This window comes from Antennarius striatus, chromosome 1, assembly GCF_040054535.1.
Source record: "Antennarius striatus isolate MH-2024 chromosome 1, ASM4005453v1, whole genome shotgun sequence".
Lineage (NCBI taxonomy): Eukaryota > Metazoa > Chordata > Actinopteri > Lophiiformes > Antennariidae > Antennarius > Antennarius striatus.
This window is the reverse complement of record NC_090776.1, coordinates 30,850,881-30,870,221: the sequence shown is the minus strand read 5'-3', so window position 1 is coordinate 30,870,221 and position 19,341 is coordinate 30,850,881. Positions and strand designations below refer to the sequence as shown.

Below are 19,341 nucleotides of genomic sequence, written 5' to 3'. Positions count from 1 at the left end.
GAAGTTGTCCGTGGATGGCTCCTAGGCCATAGAAGAATTGATGCTATCCATGTACAAATGCAAATTTTATATAATTAACTTTATCAGGCCTGATCTAAAAAAAATTCTCAAAATAAAAAATGATAGGCCAACCAAACAAACAAAAATGCCAAATGCATCAGAAAGTCATAATGATCCATCATGATATGTATTTTAATTCAGCTCCAGATGTGGGTGATTAAATTATGAATTTGATGTAGCTTAATTTGTTGTGGGTCACACAGCAGTCACAGTAGAACTCCCACTAGTAGCTGCGATCGTGCAGATTGCGTCATTCAAATGTATTTCATTGGAAATATGCATTTCTAATGTATGCATGTAAACTGTCATCAATTTATTTTATACATTGATGAGGTTTTTTTTTTTAGTCTAAGTCTTTTAAATAATATGTTCACCAATGTAAACGGATGTTAAAGAACAGGAAGTTCTTTAATAATGTATTTATTGTATAACTATTTTATTTTATGGTGTTACGTTTTTGTTTGTAGTCATTTGTAATTATTAGAATACAATACCAGCGTAGAGCCAGAAGAGGGCGATAGCGTGCTTAGTGCAGGCAGCTTGATGAAAGCAGCACAGAGGCCTGATGACAGCAGCGACCTCCGGTCCGTCTGTAACCTGCGGCAGTACGGCAACATCCCTGCGAAGTGTCTGATGCCCCAGTCTACTGTTCGCTCAACCTTTTCGGTCGTAAGTACCGTCACCCCCTGATTACTGTATGTCGTAACAGTTATAAATTTCTGATTTTGAAATGGGGACGTTAATTCAATTCCCAGTGTTTTTTAGAGGCATTGTAGGTTTCTGTTGGTATCTGACGCTAGCTAGCAAAAGCAGCACACGTTACTGTAACGTTACACACAGGAAGCTCGTCAGTGCGCACTTTAGTGTAGTGATTGTTAGCATTATTAATGGATATCCACTGGTTCGGGAGAGATATTTTCTGAGAACGTAATGAAACAACACGCCCGTCGAGAAACGTCAGATTTACGTTAGTGTATATCCGTTCTGCTTAGCAACACGGCGAACCTCCTGCTGGCTGTAAACACACCTGGATGTTAGCTTCACCTTGTCATCAGGTCTAGCTACACCAGCTAGCTTACTGGCTACTAGCTGCTAACCTCTGTCACTCTGGGACTTGTAGTCCCTGCTCGCTGTCACTGCCTCGCTGTCCTGTTTGCTCTGGTCATCGGTGTCTCCTCAGCTGGCTGACGCCGAACACACGGACGTAGGGCTGAGTCAGCTGTGTTTACCCCCCCGTTCTGTCACCGACTGGGTTTTCATTGGAACTTCGGACGGGTTCGCTGGATAGCCCCGTTTTTAGAGCGTTCACGTTAACGTCGACATGTGAACATGACCAAGAGTGTCCATGAATTCTTTCTTTAAGGTTGTCTGCCTGTAGTCCTTGGTGTGGCCCCTGGTGTGGCCCCTGGTGTGGCGGAGAGTTCTTTCTTTTGTGTTTAATTATTTATGGCCCTTTGTGGGGCAGGTCAGAGCTAAAGAGGACAGAAATGGTTGAATGGACAGGAGAGACACTGAAGGGCAGCGTTAAACTATTACACACATAGACGACAGTGTGACCTCACAGTGTAACCTGGTGTGTGTGTTTTTACCTCGAAGTGTGTGACTCTTATCTGAGATCAGTGTGAACAGACCTTTTCCATTCATCCACAGTTACTGAGTAACATAAAGTGTCATTTGCATGTACTGCAGTTGTATGTTACAGCTTTTCAGTCTGAAAGCAAGAAGGAAAAAACGATTCCTTTCTCCCTGTTGTTTCTTGTATCATCATATATACTTGGACTTATCCACCACTGCTAACAACTGACAAATACTACCGTGAAAGGGATTTGGGCAATGCTCAATGACGGCAAAACCACTTAACTTTTGAACACACAGCCTGCACGTTGCCAAACGAATTACCTGATTTTGGACATATGAAGCTGTCCCACATTAGATGGAAGAGACAAGTACGTGTGAATTGTGTTGTTTGATTGCATCTAGTCTGTCTGGCTTATCTGCCACTCTCTCTGTCTCTCTCTTTCCCTTGCCCTGTCCCCATCCCCATTGTATTTGTTTTCCACCCAACCAGACAAGGCAAATGGGCACGCTCCAGAGCCATGGTCCTGTCCAGGGGTTCTTCCTCAATTAGGGAGTTGTTCCCTCTGGAGTGTTCTGTTGAGTTTTTCTGTCTGTGAAAGCACTTTGAAAAGTCTGCTGATGTGATTAAGTGCTTTATAAACACAAGTTGATTGATTGATATGGTTACAAATCAACAAAATAGGTCTAAGGTAACATGTTAGTAACCACAAAAAAAAACATTTTTTAGGCAACGGTTGTAATGACAATATATTCTGTTGTTTTACACTAAGCAAAACAGGGTTACAGGAGGAGTGAAAACCAGCAAACCAGGATAATCATATTCCTCTGAGATATGCTGCCCTATACCTGGATGCATGCATTTGTAGAGGTTTTGGACTGAAAGTGTAACTTTAATGTTGCCATGGGATATAATCCTCCAGATTATAGCCAAGATACTAAAAAAACAGCCACAAAAAGGTTTGTGCCCATTTCTTGCCGAGTCAGCTGTGAGCATGTAGCAATAAAATTGAAGCTGTTGCACAATTTGTACTGCAGTCAGACTTAGATGATGCAACATACAAGAATACGATTCCTTTATAAGGATGGCGACTTCTGCGAAACATCAGTAGATCTGAAAAAAAATTCCTGCGTGGTGTGTAATTTGCAAAAAAAAAATCTATATAGTTTGTTTTGCATCACGAGGGAACCGAAGCATCACACATAATTGTAGTTTTACTTGCTGTTTTTTCTCCTTCCATCCTCAGCCTCGATGCTCAGCTAGTTTGTTGTTTCTCACTGGTTTAGGGTTGAAGGAGTTTTCAGACATTGTTTTTTAAGTACGTTATACATTGTCTGGATTATTAAGACTCTGTGAGAACGTTGCTAAATCGTCACTACACTATATCAAAATACTACTGTGCAATGTGCAGTGTTATTTGATTGATCCACTGTGACACCTATACTTAAGTTTCTTTCTGCTTTAAGGGTTGTTGGAGAACTCCGGAATGATGCTGAACCTGTTCTGCTTTTCTTTCACTCTGACTGCCATCACTGAGTGGAGTCTGACTTTATTAGTGCGCTGATACTTGAAGCTGTTCAGGATTGTATCTGGTCGAACATTCTCCTTTCTTCTGCAGGTTAATGAGGTCTTTTCTATCAGGCGTAACTGACCGGTAGACTGAGAGGGCAAACGTTGTGAGGGTGGTGCCAGATGGATCATGGTGGTGAGTGTTTCAATAAGATTAAATTCAGCAACCCAGCAAATAGCATATATTCATTTGAAGCAACTTAGATGAGGGTTTTACACTGTACTCAAATTCATTGTATGTTCTGTTTCCTTCTTTATTAACAGCATTGTACTTTCTTTCAGCTGTTTCTTTAATTTATCTCCAGGTCAGTTTGGGAGGGAAGGCAGAATAATGTCCCAAGATCAGGTGGGCGGTGTTGACGTCTGTGATAATCTACCGAACCCCGAGGCCTTCACTGCTCAAACGCAAAATCTCAATGAGAGAAATCCAATCACACAGAGTCAGAGTTTTTCTCTAGTACAAAAAGACGATGACGGAGGACATGGACCCGTCCAACAAGCCTCTTTTAGCAGCAAGGCAAAGGACATGGAGGAGGAATGGGAAAACAAGGGATACACGTCAGGATGTAGAGAGGAGGATGAAGAAGAAGACACTGATGAGGTGATGAAGGAAGAAGAGGAGGAAATGTCTGAGGGTTCAAGCTCTCTAATTTGCTGTCAGTCTCCAGACATTCTGATGACTGATTCCTCCTACTCAGAAACTGGTAGGGGACTTTCACACGAAAGAGGCATTATATTTTGACACACGCAGACACACTTCCCCACTCCATTCTGGTTGAAATCATGGCTGCTTTTTCTTTCTAAGGTGATACTTTTGGACCATTTATGGGCAGCAGAGCCAAACTGTGTTGAAAATATTTATGTACACATCCAACAGACTCATACTGTATTCTAGTATTCATTATTGTTTTTTTTTTGCACTTTTAGTGATTAAATTGTATGCAAGGAATAATGGTGTGGTCAAGAGCACCTTTTCATGGTCTTTTCAATATCATTTTTCGTGTTTTTAAAGGGACAGTAAAGTCATTGTGAAGTGATACATATTTTGTTTATCATTATGAAAAAATTAAAACAATTCCAGGTGTCTGGCATCATCCCTGGTGTCAGGACACCTAAAAATCTGCGCTGTAGCCACACTGTCAGGTGGGGTCACGAGTCATCGGCGACGCCTCTCGCTACATCAGTCAGGGCAGCCATTACAGCACGATATGATCAATGAAGCGATACATCTTCATTTGATAAATAAGTGATAATGTTGGCTTGTTATGTGGTCGCTTGCCGTAAATTTACATAATGTCGCTGATATGGATTCACCCTGATGTCTACGATTGTGTGAGGGAGCACATTGTAACTTATGATGTATTGTTTGTCCAAGGTGTCCATTGATTATAAAAAAAAAATAATTCCACCAAAACTTTTGTTTATTCATGTACTTCAAATAATACCCCTGGTTCATTTTGACTTTCCTGTCCCTTTTAAGTAGTCAGCATTTTGAATTGAAGTTGAATCTAACTGTAGACAATGATGTCGTTCTGGTGCCAGAATGGAACAAGACAAAGAAGACAGAGAGAGAAAGAGAGAGATGCAGTCAGCTACCTCTCCATTCATTAGCTTTTTTGATCTCTGGTTTCTATTTATTTACCCACAAAATAATCCATCTTCTTATGGCTTTTAACAAATTAATTTTCTTCAAAACCTGAAAAACTTTGTATCTCTAAATTCAAATTTTTGATTCGTTCCAACTGATCAAATCTTTGCCTCATACGTAATTGCCATTGAAGTGATGCTCTGAGTTGTCTTGTTTCTGTGTGTTCATTGCGTTCCAATTTAGTGACCGCCTATCTCTCTTCCTGTAGGTAGTCTGTTGGAGACTCCATATCCTTTCAGCCCTGGGACCAGTCCAGAACCTACATACCCTGTCCTAGTGACTGTCAATCCAGATGCTGCATATCCCAGTCACGTGGTGCTGAGCCAGTATGATGTGAGAACTGATTTGGTTGCCTCCAACACAGGGTCCATTACATTGGGACCTACCTTAACCACGGAGCCTGCAGGTTCTGTAACACTATCCATGACCTCATGTACATATCCTTCTTGCCTGGATGCATCCACAAGTATCACAGAGGCTAAAAAAATCATAGCAAAAAATACAAACTCTTCGACGAAACATTGTACCTCATCCACGGAGCCCACATGTACCAGAGGAGTCTCCACATCTCATACAGGGCCCATCAGTTCAATTGCAAAGACAGTACCTTCTTGCCCAGCGACACTCAACACTTCCATGGATTCCACTACTGGGAATGCAACAACAGGGCCTCTTGTGGCAGCACCTGTGTCTACCGGTGTACCACCCACTTCCTCCACAGGACCTATAACCTCGAATTGGGAACAAATTACCTCCACTCCAGTGCCCACGTGTTTCTCAGTCTCCTCTTACACCAAAGGGGTTATTACAAACCATGATCTGCTGGATGCTCTTGAGCAGTTAGCACAAAGAGGAGATGACACTCACCTTCCACAGTACCTTCACCAGGTAACCTGTTGCTCTTCCCTCTGGCATATATCAGATGGTGATATCAGTGGCACTCATTTGAATAGTCAGTTTCTTTTTAGTGGTTTCTTCCTGTTTTTCATTCATTTCACTCTTTTTAAATCCTTGTTCTCAAAGTATTCAACACATTACTGTAGTAACACACATTTAGAATGACATTTCTTACCCTGATTCATGGCTGTCATCACTGTCGGGACACTCTCTCAGATATGCATAAAAATACACACATAAGCCACATGACACTCAGGGGCCTAACCTGTAAACATGAACAAACTGCAGCACTAGTCTTTTCTAATTTCTGATTGACACATTTGTCATTTTCATTTCCTGATTTAGTAAAGAGTAGTTTCATAAACCAACATTCAATCTGCTATTAATTACAAAGATTATTTTTATGAACTAGCCCATCCAATTTATGAACTACAATTCATATCAGTAGGCACATTATCCACAGGGATGCTCATTAATCCTTCTCCTCCTCAGTGACTTATTGATGCATTTACTGATAAGGAGTTTATCATGGAAAGGAGGATTGGGAGAAGTGTTGCTGCAGGTCGAGGCCAAAGATCACCATCCTGTCCCTCAGTGAGACATGGAGCTATCTACATAGCAGTGTACCAGACTTTCAAAGGGAACAAGTCACTGATTGCTCAAATTTATATTACAGTGTTAAGATGTCTGTTATTAAGGGTCTAAATGAAACCCTTAGCACCTTCTGCCCAGATTAGGCTCAGTTTAAACATTCAATGAGTATTGAACACATCTTATATACACTGTATTGGCACCATGCACTTTACATCATGTGCTAAAAGCAATCAAGTTTCTGACTGATTCTCAGACATGCAGAGCTACATGACCCAACATGTATTTTGTGGGGTGTGTGAATGTTTGACGGTTTGATTTCTGAAATACATTTGGCACTTATGAATTATGCTCACCGCAGGGAAACAGGTTTTCTAGTTGCGCTTATGAGAGGGAGGTAATGGTGTGTTTTAGACACACACACACACACACACACACACACACACACACACACACACACACACACTGTGTGTGTGTCGGTGTATATATATATATACACACACACACACGTGTGTGTGTGTATACTGTGTGTGATATATATAAATATATATATATATATATATATATATATATAAATACACACACACGTGTGGCACACACTATAGGTATTCATTAAAAGGAGAATGCCATAGAACGAAAATCATTTCTCAACGTCTATATCATGATGTTTGCATAATGTGTGGAAACAAGTTTCAACTAGCACCACAGCATTAAACAGATATAAATAAGACAAACTACATACCTTTACTATAAAATCAATGCTTGGCCTGTGCATCACAATGTGCATCTGCAAAAAATTAGACTCATCTTTAAATAATTGCATATTTTTCAAAGTAAAATCTTGTGATGTGATCGTACCTATTTTGAATTTGTGTGTGTTTGAGAGTGTGCAGGTGTGCGCACGCGTTCCCATCACCATCATCATGGTGCATCATGGCACAAGCTTGTTACCTTTCAACAGATAAGTGAATATATCATACTTTTTTTGTGAATATGCACAGAGAAAAAACATCTACTCAAAAAAACCATGAAATTTTCTTTCTCAGATCAGGTTACGATCAGGTTATTGATCCAGTTGAGCAAACAAACATGTGATTCAACACAAATGCCAACAAAGGCAAACATCTGCTTATCTAAACCTTTTCTATGTAGTTTTTTCATTTGTCCGCTCCTTGCTTTATTAGAAATGCAAGAACCTTTTGTGCCTTCCTCTTTTTGCCGTCCTCTTCGTCTCACACACATGCTCACACTTCCCTTGCTCTGTCTTCAACTAAGCAGCAGGAAATCAACCCTTGATGTAGATAGGTAGAGTATCGATCCTGTTCTCTTGTTAGACTGCGTTGATCTTCACTCTTCTTTTCATTGTGATCACTTTTTGTGTATTCTATTCAGACAGAATTAATTACTCAGAATGTCATTGAAGAATATCAGTATGAGACTATATTCTCTGTACACTTTACACAGCTTGATTTGTGTGGCCTTTTGGTTTATACCTTTTTTCAGCTCTCAGTTCTCATATTTGCATCTTGTGTCATGTTCGGGGACCAAGGAATACTTTCAGTCTGGTTTTTAATTTCTTGAATCGTGTGATGAAAGCATGAAAAAGTAAGAACTTTACTAAACGCTGTCACCTGTCTCTACCTGTCTACAGATTGCAGAAGCATTTGTCCTTCAAGAAGACTGTATCCTTACCATTATAACTGTTTGTGTTATGGTTCAGAGGTAGGGCACAACCATTCATCCATCCATCTTCAACCGCTTATCTGGGGCTGGGTCAGTTTCAGCAGGGATGCCCATACTTCCCTCTCCCCAGACACCTCCTCCAGCCCCTCCAGGGGGAGCCCAAGGTGTTCCCAGCCAGCCAAGAGACTTAGTCCCTCCAGCGTGTCCTAGGTCTTCCCCAAGGTCTCCTACCAGCCCAGGAAGGCCCCCAGTAGGCCTCTGGAACAGATGCCCGAACCACCACTTGAGGTGGAGGAGCAGCTCTACTCTGAGCTCCTCCCTGGTGACTGAGCTCCTCACCCTGTCTCTAAGGGTGTGCCCAACCACTGGCGGAATTTCTTTTCAGCCGCTTGTATCCGGGATCTTGTCCTTTAGGTCATGACCCAAAGCTCCTGACCGTAGGTGAGAGTAGGAACCTAGACTGACCGGTAAATCCAGAGCTTCGTCTTACGACTCAGCTCCTTCACCACCACAGACCTACAGCGACTGCATCACTGCAGAAGCTGCGCTGATCCGTCTGTCAATCTCACGTTCCATCCTTCCCTCACTCGTCAACAAGACCCCAAGATACTTAAACTCCTCCAGTTGGGGTAAAGACTCTCCACCGACCTGAAGAGGGCACACCACCCTTTTCTGGTCCTGAACCATGGCTTCGGTTTTAGAGGTGCTGATCCTCATTCCACTCGCGTCACACTCAGCTGCTAACCGTCCCAGTTCACGCTGAAGGTCCAGGTTTGATGAGGCCAACAGGACAACATCGTCTGCAAAAAGCAGCGATGAAATCCTTTGGTCCCCAAACCGGACTCCCTCCGGATCCTGGCTGCGCCTAGAAATTCTGTCCATAAAGATTATGAACAGAACCGGTGATAGAGGGCAGCCCTGCCGGAGTCCAACATGCACCTGGAACAGGTCTGACTTACTGCCAGCAACGCGAACCAAGCTCTGGCTTTGGTCATACAGGGACCGGACAGCCCTCAGCAAAGGACCCCAGACCCCATACTCCCAAAGCACTCCCCACAAGAAACCACGAGGGACACGATTGAATGCCTTCTCCAGATACACAAAACACATGTGGACTGGTTGGCCAAACTCCCATGAACCCTTGAGCACTCGATGGAGAGTGTAGAGCTGGTCCAGTTTTCCACGACAGGTACAAAAACCGCATTGTTCCATCTGGAATCCACGGTTCGACTATCGGTCTAATCCTCCTCTCCAGGACCCTGGAACAGACTTTCCCCAGGAGGTTGGGGAGTGTGACCCCCTATAGTTGGAACACACCCTCCGGTCCCCCTTTTTGAAAAGAGGGACCACCGCCCCGGTCTGCCAATCCAGAGGTACTGTCCCTGACTGCCATGTGATGTCACAGAGACGTGTCAACCATGACTGTCCCTCCACATCCAGAGACTTGAGGTACTCGGGGTGAATCTCATCCACCCCCAGTGCTTTGCCACCAAGGAGTTTGGCAACCACCCCGGGGACGTCAGCTTTGGTGATGGACGAGTCCACCTCTGAGACCTCAGCCTCTGCTTCCTCTGTGTCAGACATGGGAGCAGGACTGAGGAGATCCTCAAAGTGTTCTTTCCAACACCCAACAATTTCCTCAGTCGAGGTCAGCAGCTCTCTGCCTCTACTGTAAACAGTGTTGGCTGTGCACCGCTTTCCCCTCCTGAGGTGCCGGATGGTTTGTCAGAATTTCTTCAAGGTTGACCAGTAGTCCTCCTCCCAGACCCGGGTTTTTGCCTCTGCGACTACTGGAGCTGCAGTACACCTGGCCTGTCTGTACCTGTCAGCAGCCTCCAGAGTCCCATAATTCAACAAGATATGGGGCACAACCTTTCATTTTAATTTGTCCTTGATGTGTCATACACTTCTATGGAATTACCTTGCTACTTTCTATCTTGTATAAACTGGTTTTTATTGTTTTGCCTTTCATTTAACTAAATTCATTGAGCAGCAAAGTTAAAGACGAATGCTTGAATCCTTAATCTGTGCAAAAAAACAAATTAGAAATTAGACAGACTAGAAACAGAGAAAAAGAGAGACTCAAGACAGGGTGGGAAAGTATTTGAAAATACTTGAAAATAGAAGGGGAAACAAAACGATGATAAAATTAAAGAAGATCAGGGGAGCATAAAGAAAGGTTACAGAAGAGGAAATACAGCAAGGAAATGAGCAGCAGCTAAATAGGCCTGCGTGGAAAGAGAAGCTACTAAATATATTAAAGCCCATATCTGCTTTGTGACATACAGGAAACAATACACTGGTTTGGTGAGATAAGAGCATTTTGGTGCAGATATGGTATGAGGAAAGAAGTGTAGACTTTAAATGTAGCTACATTCTAAAGTACAAAAAATATAACTGCACCTTGTTAAAATCTAATTTAATTAGCAAATATTGGTTTATGGCATCATAGCACAAATCCTCCTGAATGGAAGATCTACTGTACATCTCAAAGGTTTATTGTTAGAATAGTGACTGTGGGAGAAAAAATGTAATGAGAGGGAAGAAAATCAGTGGTAAGAAGTGAAAGAGTGAGAGTGGGGGGAGCTGACTTAGTTACGTCAAGCTTATGTAGAGATTTAGTCAAAGAGAAAGCATTGAGCTATGTCAAAGAAGGATTGTATTTTGCCTACTCGTATCCATAAACATGAGGTGCTGCATCCATGAGCACTCCTCCCTCCTCTTCATTCTGTCTCGTTTTATCCTCCAGCTTCTTTATGCTTCAGTCTTTTTTTCCGTTAACCTCTGGAAGATGAAATGTTTCAGCACAAAACTAATGTTTGACTAGTGAACAGTGTAGCGTTGTAGGGTCTGCTCTTTGTGCGTCTGATTCTTAATGTGAGGTTCAGACCCGCGGGCGCTGTGGTGCATCCAACTAGAAAGAGTCTACCACCAGAGAGTACTGGACAACCTGAATGCGCTACAAGAACAGTGGGGTAAAGCATGTACACACAGCACTTATACATATGTGTAACAAAACACTTAACTATCTGTAATAATAATGTAATAGTAGATTTATGCTGTAAAACAATACAAGTGTTTCCATACCAGGATTTTCTTTTTAATCAGTACTGTTAATACTTTGTAATGTGTTTTCGAGCCTCTGAAAGCCACAGCAGTACAACTGTCACGTGTGGGAATTAGTGATACTAATTCAAATAATTATGATAATGTAACATTAATAATATAAAAAATATACGAACTACGCATTTGTACAGCTGCATTTTTAGTTAAAGTTAGGTTAAGTATGAGTATCGCAAATCATTGTCATTGTATAACCCACATGCACATCTATCAAGCATAAGACTTCTGAAAAGTATCGCTGAAGCCTCCGTCTCTCCAAATAATGTATATTTAATGAAGTTTCATTGATCACACAATACAAATTCCATTTTAAAGCATTTAGGATTATGGACCCAGAGAAAATTTATGTTTGATTTTCTCACTGAGAAGCTCAGAGGTTTTTATTTTTTCATTGCCAGAGCCAGTAAACGCCTTTATCAGTTTTATTAGTTGTATCTGTGTCAATTACATCATACCAATGTTTGCCAGGCGTGTTTTCACCCAATCAACATTTTAAATATTTTTCCCTACTGTCTTTATCTCTTAGAGAGTCGCTGTCAAAGAAGTTCTACTGAAGAGGCAACCAAACATTTGGACAACCTACGACTCATCTGTCGGTCACACACACGGTCAGTTTAATGTGTTCTCTCAACCTTTTGACCTTAAGAAGAAAATCACATCACAAGTTCTCTCAAAAAACATTTAATATTCGTAATATTGTCCCACTGAACTTTCTTCACAATACAAGAAGTGGTGCCTTTCTGTGTGAAACTTTATTCAATATGTGTATATTTTAAGAAAGTTACATTAGAAATAACAGGAATTGCCATGAACATGGACAACTTAAATCACTTCTTTTGTCTTTCTCCAACTGTTCTTTCTCAATCAAAGACAACTCTTAAAACCAAGGGAGGGTTTTTTTCTGTATTTCATAAGAGGTTTACAGAGCATTATACCTGGTAGACACATCTAGCTTTACACTAAATCTGTGTGTGTGTGTGTGTGTGTGTGTGTGTGTGTGTGTGTGTGTGTGTGTGTGTGTGTGTGTGTGTGTGTGTGTGTGTGTGTGTGTGTGTGTGTGTGTGTGTGTGTGTGTGTGTGTGTGTGTGTGGCATGAATGTGTCTTTATATGTGTTGGGCTGTAGTGACAGTTAAAACATATGGTCCTTTGCTGCTGCTGCACTTTTAGACATTTGAGCCATCACATTGCTGGGGTTTCTCTCTCTCTCTGTCTCTCTCTCGCTCTCTTTCGCTCACTCACCCGCTCTCTCTCTCTGTCTCCTCTCTCTTACACACACACACACACACACACACACACACACACACACACACACACACACACACACACACACACACACACACACACACACACACACACACACACACACACAGAGCTGTAATAGCCAGGGAAATGTGTTCAGGCTAATATTAGATGGGGAGAGTAGAGAAGGGTCACCCCTTTCACATCTTCATTTACAAAAACTAAGCCCAGACCTTCAGTCCTCTCCCCATCTCACTCCGACCGTCTTCTCTTCTGTTTATAGACCAAGTGCTAAAGATGCTGAGGTAAGACCTTCCTCATTTCTGTTGTGTCTGTGTAATAAAGTAAGCATGTTCATAGAAGATGATCTGGCAGGATGACGTGTGTTTTACACATTGAGTGACTTGTGTTAATGTACAATATCCCCCTGCTTTATTTGTTGTGTTTATTGTGTTCATATATAATCTGGACTGGACTCAAAACAAAGTGAATCTTGCACATTGCTCAACTGTGAAGCGTCGTCCTCTATATGTCCTGTTTTTCATGTGCTGACAGTGTGCATCTCTGGATGTTTTGAGACCTACATCAGTAGAAGGTGCTATCCTACCTCCATGTATCTCAGGTGAGTGTGGGACTGGCAGAGTGGTTCATCTGTATCAAATAGACTGAAAACAGAAGGTCTGTTTTTCTAGTTTCATCAGGGTCTGTGCATTATCTCCAGAGAAATTAGATAAAATGTTCAACACAGCCCCATGAACGTTTGAAATAACTGAGGAAGATTTGTCAGTCTGCCTTTTGACTACCCAGTTTAAATGATCCTGGTGACCAAACAACCACCACACAATGGTGAAAATGTCCTCGTTGGCTGAGTTAACAAATCACTCTGTTTAAAGAGCATTTATTTAGATTTTAATGGCATAAACCCAACTCTCTCTGTTCTTCATGTAGCTCATCAGATTCATGAAGGGATGGAGCAGAGATCCTCCCATTCTCAGAGCTGCCGTCCTGTAAAGCCGTCCACTGGAGGAGCGGTTCGGCTGAATGCCCCTGAGATCTCGCAGACGGACACGGAAGACCTGCACAGAGGATTAGATGGGAGGGACGATATTGATAACTCTCAGCTGACTCACGGGCACAGCAGAGACGTAGATGAGGGGAAGGAAGAAGGAGAATACACCAATTCAGTCATTAAAAATGAACTGCACCCCTCTAATGCTGAAGAAATGGACCAGTCCAAGCCTGCAGAACAGCAGGGAGGAGTCTTAAGTGTAGTACAGGAAAAGGAGGCAAAAGGCGAAGAAGAGGAGAGGGACGACGACAAGGAGGAGGTTGAGGCTATGGAAATGGAGGGTGAGGAAGAGGAAGAAGAGGAGGACAACCCGAAGGAGGGAGACACTCCTTTTTATCAGAAAGCCCTTCCAGTTGAGAGTCTGGTCAGTGGAGTAGAGTCGCACCAGGAGTCACGAGCTGAGGAGCAGCTGCACGACGAGGCCCAGGTATTTACACCAGAATTCATTGTTTACATCAAGTATTCAGAATGGACCATCAAAGATACATATATACAGGGAAAAGGGAACATAGGTAATCATGTCCGGTCATGAGACTGGTATTTAAGCTATCGTATGTATTATATCACTCCCTAGTTTCCTGAGATTATTAATAGGTAAACTTTGTCACTGGGAGTAATATTAAGATAAGATGTACTTTAATGATCCCAAACTGGGGAATTTACAACATTGTTGTTGTTTCCTTCAGTCGATGTGGTTTGAGCTCTTCTGTTTGGTTTTTTTTATGTCATGGTGATGATAGCTCATGCTAACCAGTCAGCACTCCTGTTTATTTTCACAAACTTCTATTGCTAATGCTATAAATGTAATCCTAACAACTTGTTTCCTGGATGACTTCACCTGCTCACGTTACCTTGAGTAGCTCAATTCACAATGTTGATTCAGTAGTTTTAGAGAATGAAGATGAAAAATGACTGAGTCAATATTTAAATGAGTGCATCCTGTTATTACTGCAGGAGATCACAGAAACCTGCCTGCACCAGGAAACAGACCTTCCTCAAGATGTTCTCATTATGCAGCAGCAAGAGTGGGATGAAGAGGAGGAAGAGGAAGAACAGGAGGATGAGTATGAAATGGAACAAGCTGACATCATCAGAGAAGCTGCCTCGCTGGAAGACATTGCTAAACTAATCACTGTCGAGGTATGTCCTCATACCTTTCTGTGGATGAGTAAGGGAGAGAAACCATGGCAGGCTTTTATCATGAACAAAAAGAAAGTACACTTGTAGAACTAACGCACATAAAAAGTGTTTCTCCAAAACACTGATTTTATAACTACTGTATATTGTTTCTCCAGCAGTATGTATCTGCCCCTTTAAACCTGCTTCTAATGAGTACCCCACATGCTATAGACAGGCAAGAGGTTTGTTTTTGGATATGAAAGCCAGTTGAACATTCATTATTTCATTTTCTCAATCATTTATCCCGTGAAGAAGGGCTGGAGGATATCCCACCTGACTCTGGGTGGGAGGGGGGTACACCATGAACACGTAGTCAGTTTATCTCAGGGCCACAGGAAAGACAACCAATTACACTCACATTCATTCATGTCTATGAACAAGTCAGGGGTACATTCTGGTCTTATTTTAACATTTAATTCCTATGTTTAGATTCCTTTAATATATAAATATGTAGTCTAATTCCAAATATAGAAAATGAGAATGAAAAATGTCTCGCTGAAATGTCATTGTTCTGTTGAAAAAAAATACACCCAAGTCCCAGTTAAAGGTGTGCTGTCAAAGGTGTGAATCAATCAGATATATAAATCAATACACCGGAGAACTGACAGATACAGATTAGAATATGAGTCGATGAGCTGACCCAGAACAAATTTCTCCAAAGCACTTTTATACAGTACACAATGTATAAATAGTGGTAAGGGTGAAGTGGGTGTTGTGGGTGTTGTGTGGAGATCAGATGGGTCACAGTCATTCGTAGACACAAAGGGAAGGAAGGGAGACATTCAGTAAAATGACTTTGAATAATGACAAGAACAGCTGGAAATCTGCTTTCTGTTGGGAGGTTTTTGAACCACTTTTTCATAAGGAAGTTGAAACTAATGTTTTATTAGTCAGGTGTCTACTAACTGAATTATTTATTCATTATGTAGCACAACCTTGTTAGCGGTTTGTATACGAGTCACGTCATAGTTTTACTTTGGACAGATTAGTTGAGAGGACATAAATCTTGTGTCTAGTGTCCTGTAGCAGGTGGATGTTTGATGACGTGACATAATACAGGACTGAAGGACACGCTGCCTGTGTCTGACCAAAGGTCCTCCACAGCTGCATTACGTATTTGGAATGGCTTCATATTGAATCTTGATAATCATTCATGGTTGATGTTCATAACTGCTGTCATTGCTAAGCAGTGCATTTTACCGCTTGGCTATAAACTTGTTGGAGAGAGCTTTATTGAGGAGTTTCAAAGTTCACTTACTGTGTGAGGAACTGACACCTGGTGGACATGGCTGCTGTTAAGTTACTAGTGTGTAAAGATCAAATTCAATAATATGTTTTGATATTCCTTCTATATGTTTGCTTCTTCACCTCCATTTGTTGTCTTTTTTCTCCACTTGTAAGATGTCTCCTGCTTCTGGCCTGGTGTCCATTTTGAAGAAGCGCCATGTTTGCATGGACACCGTGGGAATGTCATCTGGCTCAGTGCCACAACCTGACAAACCTCCTGCGAAAAGACGTGTCCGCTTCAGTGTACCTCCTGATGGCTCTGAGCAGGGTTAGTTTGTCTGTTTTTTGCTTAGATTTGTGTCACTGTGATGAAGCTCCAATGATGAATTGAGGCTATTTAGGCTAATTTCTGACTTCTGCTCTGTAATGTCCCTCTAACACACCACTTCCCTCTCTGTGTCTTTCTATGTAGATGTTGGCAGCGTGGACTCCTGTCTGCTTCTCTTCCTGCTTTGTTTGGTTACCGTAGTGATCAGTGTGGGTGGCACAGCCCTGTACTGTGCTCTGGGTGATGCCCAGTCTTCAGTCTGTCAGGATTTCTCAAGAAATGCTGATTTCTACTTTGGTCATATACACCGTGGGATATCCCACATCCAACACTGGTTCAGCCCTGCATCATAGCTGCACTTTATCAACTTTCTGGAGCAACTGGCCTTGTTGTTGGTCACTGTAGGGTCCAGCTCCTCCTACTGCTCCATCAGATGGTGGTTTCAGAGGTACTCCTGTAAGGCAGTTACTAAAGGCTCCATCATGATTGAGCAAGTGGTTGTTAGGCTGCTGAACTGCTGAACAATTGTTTTTAAGGATTCTTGTAATTTTAAAGTCTGCTTTAAAGTGTGCATTTTTTAATGCTCTTTCAATAAAATCCCAGAGTTTACTAGAAATCAGGCAGGGAGGAATGAGAATAGAATAACTCTTAAATAAAAGACAAAAAACTGACATAGTATTATGAAGAATTTGTCAAGGTTATAAATTTAGTGTATAAAAATTTCAAGCTAGGTTCATATAAATTCCCATATTGAATGTTAATGGTCAGTCAGATAATCTAGTTTTAAAAGTGGTGGATAAATCCACAAACTTGCACTGAACTCCACTTACAGATAGGAACAAGAGCTATAGGATAACAAGTGAAATACACTGAGCTGGATGATGTATAGTTTATCTGGGAGTGTAGAATTATTCACACACACACACACACACACACACACACACACACACACACAGGAAGTAGCACAATGGACATTTTACAAGCTGCTTCCACTTGTGTAGCTTTTAATGTAGAATTTTTTTAAAGATCACAAATGTAAGATACGTAAATTATAATGTGGTCACTAATTAGAATGGAATCATTGTGTCTTAATCATCTTATTCAACATTTGAATGAATGTTTGGAAGTGAAGTTTGCTTTTTGTTTTTCTATGTGGTGTTAGATGTACATAGCTGAGAATGAATAACCGGTATATCAAATATGCCCTTTGGGGGGAAATTGTACCATTTTATTGTGTATAACAACATAGCATTGCACATAGCATTTGGTCTGAACAGTAGCTGAAAACATCTTTTGCTTTCTTCATACGTTCTCTCTCCCATCACACATTCAATTCCAGAGTCTTCTGCTGCCCTCTTCTGTATATCTACTACCAGTGGTCTAGTCCAGTGGGCTCATTTCTGGGTTTGGATGGCTGGACCTAGCTTTGTTTAGCATATGCAACATGTACAGCAACACTGTACAATCTATACAGTATTGTCAGAAAAATCTTTAATATGTTTCACAGATGACTGGTACTTTTTTGTACTATACTACATATCTTTTTACAGTTATTGGGTTGTTGGTTTTAGACTAAGTATATATGTTTCATGATTTCATCAGAATATTTCTGCATCCATAAACTTTTATGGTTTTTTGGGGGGGGTACGGCCAGCAAACATTGCATATGTAAAGTTAAAAATGACAGAAAATTCTCTGTTCTCACATTTAAGTTGGAGAAACTGTTGATAAATTCACAATTTATTTTTGAAAAGATTTGGAGTACTTAATGATCACACACCTTGATCTTCATGGGATCTTTTCTCACCTGTAAGTCCAGTTCCAGTGTGTTGGTCTGTTGGTATTCTTTGGCATTCTGGGCATCATCCTCAGTGCTTGATTGTCATGTCATGTTTTGTTTTTATTTTCAAAAATAATTGTTTTCAACTTAGAATGTATTTTACCTTCTTAAAGAGGCATTTACTCAATGCTTGTGTTAATGTGTTTTATGTTTAGGAATAAGGTTTTCACTTTTTCTGTGAAACCAAGCTTTTATTCTCATACCAGTGCAATAATTCTTATTTGTCATAATTTTACCACAAATATCAATCTTATTGGGTTTATGTCATTAATTAATTTCACTCTTTGCCCTGTCAGGCTACCATACCATTTACACATTTTATTGTAATGTCTGTTGTGCTTTTAAATGTCTTCCTTTAATTTGCTTTAACAGTAGATGTTATAAGACCATTGCAGAAACAAGTTCCTGCAATGGTCTAAATTGTTGTAAAGTCTTAACTGATGTAAAGAGCAGAACAAATCTATCAAAGAGAAGAAAGTCAAGTGTCTTATCTATGCATTTCTTGCCACTTAAGTTAAAAGTTTTCTCTTGGTACGTTGCTCATTCACTCACAAAATTCTGAAGATATTGATGAGATATGAGTTTTTGCCAGAATGTGAGGATTTTTCGCTTGATTCTCTTTTGTATTTTGCACATGTTGTCTGGCTGGGTCAGATGAAGATCACTCAGAAAACTTCTCATTTTAACTGCATTAATTTAGATTGTTCTATTGGAAGGATATCAATAGTAGGTGGTTAAGAAATTTAAAAAATTTTTTTTCCATTTTTCATAAATCACAGTTTTTGTCTTTTAAACCATTCTTTCTGGAGAAGGCTTTGAAATAGAATGAAATGTCTTATTTCATAACTTCACTTTGTGTCACTAAAGTTCCCGCTATCATTTGAAGATTAATTGAGTTTGTGGTTCTTCTGTAATTATCATGTTCTTCACTCAGAATGTTAAAGATATCTTAATCAGAGCATATATTTTTTCATTTGTTTTACCTAATTGTTTTTAACAAATAATGAAGTCAAAATGTTTTTTCAATGTACCTATATAATAGTGCCTGATAAATGGCATTTTGTGAGTTGTTATAACTTTGTGTAATAAGGAGATGCGGGTTTTGAATTGTATTGTAAAAAGTCCTGTCTCCGGTGTGTCTTCTGTTAAAGTTTTTGTTTTATAAAAAAAAGTGTCCCGTTTGTTTTGTGTTGATCCACACTCACCAGGATTCGTGTCCACACTGACAGTAGTTTCTATGAAGTACAATGTGACTCACTGTGTGCGTGTATGTGTAAGAGGGCGTGACGTCGTTATGACGTCACGACGCGT

General features: G+C 40.8%; 1 protein-coding gene across 2 annotated transcripts; it reads left to right on the top strand.

Annotated features, from left to right (window-relative positions):
- Positions 1 to 598: 598 nt before the first annotated feature.
- cnsta (consortin, connexin sorting protein a) lies at positions 599 to 19,201 on the top strand. Of its 2 annotated transcripts, none has more exons than XM_068315463.1 (13): positions 599 to 729; positions 3,255 to 3,341; positions 3,511 to 3,909; positions 5,062 to 5,741; positions 7,993 to 8,023; positions 10,913 to 10,999; positions 11,674 to 11,755; positions 12,671 to 12,692; positions 12,943 to 13,009; positions 13,336 to 13,883; positions 14,411 to 14,596; positions 16,037 to 16,190; positions 16,335 to 19,201. In XM_068315463.1, the coding sequence occupies exons 2-13, from the start codon at positions 3,329 to 3,331 to the stop codon at positions 16,541 to 16,543; spliced, it is 2,478 nt and encodes an 825-aa protein (XP_068171564.1). In that variant the 5' UTR covers positions 599 to 729; positions 3,255 to 3,328; the 3' UTR covers positions 16,544 to 19,201. The 2 variants fall into 2 exon arrangements, with proteins under 2 accessions (XP_068171564.1, XP_068171572.1); XM_068315471.1 differs by having other exon boundaries at positions 680 to 729; positions 3,488 to 3,909.
- Positions 19,202 to 19,341: the final 140 nt, after the last annotated feature.

Coding starts and splice junctions, on each gene's coding strand:
- cnsta (XM_068315463.1), top strand. Junction 3,910..5,061: donor TTCCTCCTACTCAGAAACTG/GTAGGGGACTTT, acceptor CTCTTCCTGTAG/GTAGTCTGTTGGAGACTCCA. Junction 13,884..14,410: donor AGCTGCACGACGAGGCCCAG/GTATTTACACCA, acceptor TTATTACTGCAG/GAGATCACAGAAACCTGCCT.